Consider the following 8018-nt stretch of genomic DNA (forward strand, 5'->3'; position numbering starts at 1 on the left):
ACATCCAACCCAAAAAGTTTCCCTGTAACTAGAGCCTGCTGGAGAAAACTCCTTGCAAAGCCACCCTTGTTATCATGTTCATGTATCTGTCTCATGATCATCCTCCTAAGTACGCGCGTCATTCACAAAAAGGAGCCTTGTTGCAGAAGGATTATGTAATGTGGAGAAAAAAGACAAAATATAAAGGCTATCAGGAGACAAAATTAAACATAACCCCAAAGAGGAACACCAAGGTTGAGTAAACAAAATTCTGCGGTGAATGTTCCCAGATGTTTGCCAGCCATGCATAAACAAAGTTAAGAGTAAACATCACTCAAATTGGTTATCTATAGAGTGAAATTGGGTTTGGTAATGCATTTATCTCTCCCTTCCTGTAATTACCCATCAACTTTAGCAAGGTGTACACTCAGTTCTTCTTTAACTAATCCAACCACGTATAAGATTCTTAAAATGCTATAACAGAATAACACGATCAGGAAACTTACTTTTATTAAACAATAGATACTTGAGTTGGAATCATCTTTTACACATCAAATTTATCATAACCTTTCCATCTAATCAAGGGTAAGAGTTCGAGTACACAAATTAACCCACCTAACTGTCTACATAAACCAATCTAATACTATTAAACGAGTAGTACATCAAAACAGAAACATGGAAGCCGAAAAAACCCAAATAAAATCTTAACATACACAAACACATAACAAAAGCTGATGGGTTGTAACAATAGAGCAGAAAATTCAAAGTCATGAAAGCATTATAAAATGAAAAAAAAAAAAAAAAGATATGGCTCTAGATTGGAGACAACATATTAATGATTTTAAGAGAAACCCATGATATATATTAAGGTAAGGGTCTACAAATTAGAAGAAAGCATATTACTAATTTCATAACTCATTACCAACAACTGCAGGAATATGCAACAGCAAGAACAATAACATATACAACTTCACCAATTTTTCTTCCTTCTATAACTTATTCTTCTTCTTCAGGTTTCTCTAATTCATCTATTTGCTCTTCTCCCCCAACATAAGTACCAGACTCGAGAGAAACTAAGCTTTCAAAGTAATTCCCAGTAGTCCTGTTGAAACTCTCATCGTTATTTAGTTTTCTAGCACTTCCATTTTCTGGGTCGTACAAAACTAGTATACCGGAATTCAAGAATAGAATTTTACCATTCTCAAAAGACCACAAGGCAACTAAATCTAAAATATGGCCCTTGATAATGCTCTCATTAGTAATGATATAGCGTCGAGTCCAAGACTCATGAACTCCATAATCCAGCATCTCCCATACTTCAACATTAATCTGAACACCATTAGCATATGACCTGTCAAATATGCAAAGGCACCCTTCCAACAATCCCAGAATCATAAAATTAAAATCCTCCTGACTCTCCGAAAGTTCTTTCGGTAGTTGCATCTCTTTGAAACTCTCGTCAGTGATATCCAAAGAGAGTAAGAACTTACATTGAGCCTTCACTAACCAATGATGGTATCCATTAACAAGCACTCCATGCCTCTGCACACAATAACGAAACACATAAGGCATAGTTGGCCCAGGTTTCCATGAATTTGATGCTAACGAATAGAATTGGGATACTATATCCTTGCTTCGAGGAGCTGTTACACCTACTGCCAACTTGTAATCATCAGTCTTGTGATCATAACCCAAAGCATATTATTGCAGACATTCCATTATTTCCAATCGGTTGTTCCGGTATTTTCTTATACTCTCTGGTGGCTGGGTTCCAAAGACATAAAAACTTCATATCACCATCATTTTCTTCTATCAACCGATGATTCCAGATTTCTGTGACCCGAGCTCCGACGAGTACTTGAACCACCAAAAAACCGAAGTAAAATGGCCATAAATGCAAGGAAGAAGAGTCAAAAACATGTAGCAAGAAACCCATAGAGGCACAGCCATAGAAGAACCTCAACCGTCTAACTGAATTAAGATGAACATACCAAAAAAAAAAAAAGTGCATCAGCTGGTGCACGGTTTGGTGGAACAATTCACCAAAACAGCAGACAGTCCGTTTGTATAATGAATTATTTTACCATTTACCGTTGTGAGGTAAGCATACCTTCACCCTACTGCGACTACATTTTGAAAGGAAAAGAAGGTTTTTGTCTGTCTCAACCTCTGCAGTTCCCAACTCAATTTCTTGCAGTGCCCCTTCATGAGATATAATGTCTGCTGAAGCTCTGGACACAAGTACCCCTGGAAAATTCAACATAGCAGTTCAAAAAACCCAGGTTGCAGAATGTTCTCGTCCCTGAAGATACATAAATGTGATGTCATACTTATAATAAAATAAGACGCATGGAGCACATTGGACTGGACAACACTCTAACTTAATGACTGATTATAGTACTGCATTGTACATAGGAGGACTTTAAATGGTGCCGCAGATAGTTTAGCATAACTTGCTAGAAACCAAAACATCACAAGATGTTGGATGACTTTTCCATCAGCCTGACAAATATATCATGTCTTGTAAAGAAAGTTTGCTTTACTTCAATGAAATAAAAGTAATATTGGATAGTTTGGTGCTAGCTAAATAATATGTACCCTACCAGGACAAACAACCCTTCAGGTATTCAGCTAACACCAACTGAAGCCAACCATGACTTGTTAGTTGTTACCAAGTAGGCCAGTACACATGCTCCCTATCTTATAGAGCAAAGATGATGAGGGACTTGGAATAGATTTCTGTACCAACCCAAATTTTTAGACCTTGAAGCAAAAGTTTGGAAACTTAGGTTGTTTTTCAGTTTTCATCAAGAGATGAGGCCAAATCGTGGTTGTATCTAAAGTCTGTCATCTGTGTCAGTTTCAACAAGCCAAGACCTAACTGGTTGTGCACATGATAGGAAAGTAAGGTCAAACTAGCTCTTAAGTCAAGTAATGTCTTTTTAACCAATTGATAACTGACCACACAAGAAATTGGTGGCACAACCAAATTGAAGACCTTAATGCAACAGCCTTGACACTGAAGTTCTTAGTATCAATATGTAGAAATATAAATAAATTAATATTTGCGCTTGCTGACGTGAAAGGTTACCTTCTCTATTGAAGCCATGTGTGCTGTTGCGCTTGCTGACATGAAAGGCTTCAGTATGTTATACCAATATCGGAAGTAAAGGAAAAACAAAAGACAGTATGTTATACCAGTATCGTGTATGAAAACAATGAATTCATAAAGATATTTGTTAGGGGGAGAGCCACTTTTACTAGAAGGAAAGCTAATTGTGGGGTGGATTCAGAAAAATCTTTCCATTTTTCTGCTGCTCCATTGACAGGCCCTGTCCATGCATTCAATCAGAAACTCCACATTTCATTACCTAAATTGTTTGGTCGATAATTGCAGAAGGTCATAGTCACACTGGATAGACGTTCCATGAAAGAATATGTGAGCTTCATAGCCTTGAGAGCTAAAACGCCTTGATTGGACATTGCTGGATCATATATGACAAACACATCGTTTAATGTTTTCCTGGTTGAGGAAAAAAATAGCAGTTAGCAACTCTTTTAAACAAGGCACACAGAGTTTGAGCTACATCACTGAGACATAATTACTTGGATGTCCATTCAGTTACCAAATAGAATAATAACAAAAAAAAAATAACTATACACATTTTTCTACTGACAATAACAATCTAAACAGCAAATCAATCACTGCAAAATTTAAACGGACAAACTAAGGAAAATCTAAAATAAATTGAAGAATAGAATGACTATAATATATACATCGGTATTGCCAGAGGCTAAATGGAATGATATAGGGAAATTCTACCATTTGTGGCTGATATTCCAGATCACTCAACAGTTGTCAGTTATGTTTAAACCTTATTGATACATGACATACATTTGGGTTTAAAATCTCCCAGCAAGCAAGATGATATCTTTGGAAGAATACAAAAATATCCACTTTAGTTTTTTGTGCATCACTACCGCAGTATGGAACAAATATACTGAGGAGTTGGACTGCCCTTTTCTTACGAATTTCAAATTTAGTAGGTGCACATACACAAAAATGCTTTCTGTTTGAGGTATGAACAAGTGTTTATTAATGTACATTGAAGTTCAAATAGATGAAATGCTAAGTACACATGAAAAATCTTTTATCTTATAATTCATTACGGTCTCAATCAGTTCCACAGTCTGAAATGATCCTGGCAAAGTTGATTGATATCTGAAAATGTTTTGGATATGAACATACAGTATGTGGGAATAGAACTCTAATAAATAATAAATTTGGTCCACTAGAACATTACATCTATGAATGTCAATATTATTCATGAAAAGGTATTACTGGGCAGCCTCCGCATACCCCAATGGCCAGTACTGCAGTGCGAATAAAACCTGAGTGCTATGGAATAATTTTTAAAGAAAATTAAAGATTCGCAACCCTCTCCCTGATGCATCCAAAAGTAAACAAGGAGAATGATAAGGATATGCAGCAGATAATTCCAGGTTGGTTTTACGTGATCTAAGCTGTGTTGCAACAATACGGATACAGTATCGGATACAAGATACCAGTACGCTACTATGATACACCAACTTGAAAAACTAAAATACGGCGATACGGCATACTCAATATTGATCAGTAGTTTAACATAAATATATTATTTGTAAGATAGAAATTTAACAAAACACATACATGTGTTTGCATGATTAAAATATAATATGTATGATTAACCTCACTGAAGAGAGAAAAAGTCTGGATAAGAAGGAAGAAAGTCTAGAGCAAGATCAGTGGACAGATTCAGAACTAATATTTTGTCACTATAGTTAAAACTTCTCATAGAATCTAGTAAAATATCTAAATTTTCTAATATTTAGTCAAAGTTTTCTAACTGAGTTGTATCTTGAAGTATTGGGAGTATTAGTACACGTATCCGTGTAAATACATATCGATACGGCTGATTATTTTTTTTAGGCGTATCGTTGTAACACAGGATCTAAGTAATAAAATTTGGATACTCCGATCCTAATATGTAAACAAAAATGGGAAACATATAATTTAGCAGCAAACTATGCACATGCCAGAATGTTGTGCCATGTTTCAACTTCCAAGCACGAATTTCACCTCAAATAGGAAACTGGATAACGTACCACCCAACAATGCTGTTGTCGGAATTAACCTCTCTCAAGATCTCATCATTTCAAGCTGATAATTAGCTCTATCTTCTTCAATCTCCTCATCCCTAATCTGAAATTGTAATGCAAACCCAGGTTCAAGCACAGGTATAAGTATTCATTACAAACACAATACAGTTCTGCACGTATAAAAGTTCCTTAAACACGAGGAAATGAGATTCACATACTGGGAAAGAAAAACAACTCGTAAATTTAGAATGCTGTCAGCTGCCAACATCTAAACCAAAACTTTCCCTGTAACTAGAGCCTGCTGGAGAAAACTCCTTGCAAATCCACCCTTGTTATTACGTTCATGTTCCTATTTCATGACCATCCTCCTAAATACATCATTCACAAGAAGGAGCATCACTCAATAGTGGACAAAATTAAACATAATCGTAGAGAGGAACTTCAAGGTTGAGTAAACAAAATTCTGCAGTGAATGTTCCCCAGATGTTTGCCAGCCATGCATAAACAAAATTAACAGTAAACATCACTCAAATTGGTTATCTATACAGTGAAATTGGGTTTGGTAATGCATTTATCTCTCCCCTCCTGTAATTACCCATCAACTTTAGCAAGGTGTACACTCAGTTCTTCTCTAACTAATCTAACCACGTATAAGATTCTTAAAGATACATCAAATTTATCATAACCCTTCCATTTAACCCACCTCACTGTCCAAATAAACCAATCCAATACTATTTAACGACTAGTACATCAAAACAAAAACATAGAAGCTTGAAAAATCCAAATAAAATCTTAGCATACACAAACAGATAAAAGAAGGCATTAAAGTTCCATGTCGGTTGCAGGCAGAAACAAAGTGCCGATCACATAACAAAAGCTGATGGGTTGTAACAATACAGCAGAAAGAACAAAATCATAAAAGCATTAAAAAAAAAAGAACAACTCCTGATATGAATTGCAAAAAACTATGGCTCTAGATTGGAGACAACATATTACTGATTTTAAGAAGTCCATGATACATATGAAGGTAAGGGTCTGAAAATTAGAAGAAAGCATATTACTAACAACTCAAGGAATATGCAACAGCAAGAACAATAACGTATACAACTTCACCAGTTTTTCTTCCTTCCACAGATTATTCTTCTTCTTTAGGGTTCTCTAATTCCTCTATTTCCTCTGTACCCCCAACATAAGTACCAGACTTGAGAGAAACTAAGCTTTCAATATAGTACCCGGCATTCCTGCTGAAACTACCACCGTTACTTAGTTTTCTAGCACTTCCATGTTCTAGGTCATACAAAACTAATCCACCCAAATTCATGAATAGAATTTTACCCTTCTCAAAAGACCACAACACAACTAAATCTGAAATACAGTCCATGATAATGCTCTCATGAATAATGATATAGTGTCTAGCCCAAGATTCATGAACTCCATAATCCAGCATCTCCCATACTTCAACATTAATCTTAACACCATTAACGTATGAGCTTTCAAGTATGCAAAGGAACCCTTCCAACACTCCCAGAATTATAAGATCATCCTCACGACTCTTCTTTAAAAGTTCTTTCGGCAGTTGCATTTCTTTGAAACTCTCGTCACATATATCTAAAGAGAGTAAGAAAAACTTATCTTGAGCCTTCTCTAACCAATGATGGTATCCATTAAAAAGCACTCCATGCCTTTGCACAGAATCACAAAACACATAAGGCATAGTTGGCCCAGGTTTCCATGAATTTGATGCTACCGAATAGAATTGGAAAACTGTATCCTTGCTTCGAGGAGATGTTAGACCTAGTGCCAACTTGTAATCATCAGACTTATGATCATAACCAAAAGCAAATATCGCAGACATTTCAATTCCATCAATTTTAATCATCGGTGGTAATCTTTTATATTCTCTCGTTGCTGCGTTCCAAAGACAAAGAAACTCCCTAACACCATGTATTTCACCGAAAGTTTCCATTACCCATATACAAACTAAACCATAACATGATCCAACGAATCTAACAACATAATGAAAATAAGAATTGAACGGGAAATCGATTTCAATAGCAGAGGGTTTAATTTCAGATACTGATGATTCTAATACATCTAAACTGATGGGGTAAAATCTATTTTCATAAGCAGAAGATTCAAGCATGAGAATAGGTTTATTTTTTGTGTGGGCAGTAAGATGAAGGTGCAATTTAACAAAATCAGAGGTAGAGATTAGGGCATACCATTTCTTGCAAACACACTTAAATTTAAGTAATGGTTTAACTGGTAACCTCAATAGAATTTCATTGTAGATGATCTCTTCCGGAATCCTTGACATTTTTCCAATTCAGCTTCCAATTTCTTCTTTACCGATTGAAAGTTAGGGTTTATAGTGATAAAAGAAGAAACCAAGAAAATGATTTTGCGGAGACTATGAAAGTTAAGGTTTATACCTCCCGATCAAACTTTCATTTCTAATTTTTGGAGATTAGGGTTTGGAAATTTCATATAGAGACAGGGAGAGAGTTTTGGGCAAAATGAATAGAGGTATTGTGTTTTGGACCAGCGAACCAACCGTAGAGTTTGCGTATTAGGTAAAAGGGCCGAGCTTGGGGGTCGGAAGCACGATTTTTTTTTTTTTTTTTTTTGAAGCATGAAGATATTATTAAAATTAAGCGGCAATTACGCGAGGATAAGTAATACCCAAGGAGTCATCCATTACAATTTGATTGATACATGGTGGGATTGTGTGATCCCAAAATAAAGTTGTAAGGTTCTCTAATTGACTTTTGTCCGCTGCCAGATTGGCTAATCCGTCTGCCGCTTGATTGTCTTCCCTGTAATTGTGGTTGATGGTGCAGTGAGGGATCTGACCCATGATTTGTTTGGTTTTAGCGATGATAAGCACGAAAGTGAAACAT

At 36.0% G+C, this 8018-nt stretch overlaps 1 protein-coding gene across 9 annotated transcripts; it reads right to left on the reverse strand.

Moving 5' to 3' along the window:
• Positions 1 to 810: 810 nt before the first annotated feature.
• Positions 811 to 7646, reverse strand: LOC113283738. Of its 9 annotated transcripts, none has more exons than XR_003327612.1 (6): positions 7389 to 7646; positions 5337 to 5486; positions 5125 to 5221; positions 3071 to 3502; positions 2090 to 2281; positions 811 to 1950 (listed from the first exon to the last, which is right to left on the reverse strand). XR_003327612.1 is itself a non-coding variant. In XM_026533077.1 (6 exons), exons 1-5 carry the CDS (start codon positions 7433 to 7435, stop codon positions 1681 to 1683), a joined length of 459 nt encoding a protein of 152 aa, XP_026388862.1. In that variant the 5' UTR covers positions 7436 to 7646; the 3' UTR covers positions 811 to 1521; positions 1636 to 1680. The 9 variants fall into 9 exon arrangements, 3 of the variants coding, with proteins under 3 accessions (XP_026388862.1, XP_026388864.1, XP_026388863.1); XR_003327611.1 differs by having other exon boundaries at positions 2090 to 2226; positions 7341 to 7646; XR_003327610.1 differs by having other exon boundaries at positions 7341 to 7646.
• Positions 7647 to 8018: the final 372 nt, after the last annotated feature.

The sequence above is a fragment of the Papaver somniferum genome, chromosome 5 (genome assembly GCF_003573695.1).
Source record: "Papaver somniferum cultivar HN1 chromosome 5, ASM357369v1, whole genome shotgun sequence".
NCBI classification, from domain to species: Eukaryota; Viridiplantae; Streptophyta; class Magnoliopsida; order Ranunculales; family Papaveraceae; genus Papaver; species Papaver somniferum.

Coding starts and splice junctions, on each gene's coding strand:
- LOC113283738 (XM_026533077.1), bottom strand. CDS start 7,435: ATGTCAAGGATTCCGGAAGAGATCATCTACAATGAAATTCTATTGAGG. Junction 3,503..7,340: donor AAGTGTGTTTGCAAGAAATG/GTATGCCCTAAT, acceptor TTCCTCAACCAG/GAAAACATTAAACGATGTGT. Junction 3,106..3,350: donor TTATCGACCAAACAATTTAG/GTAATGAAATGT, acceptor CTTTCATGTCAG/CAAGCGCAACAGCACACATG.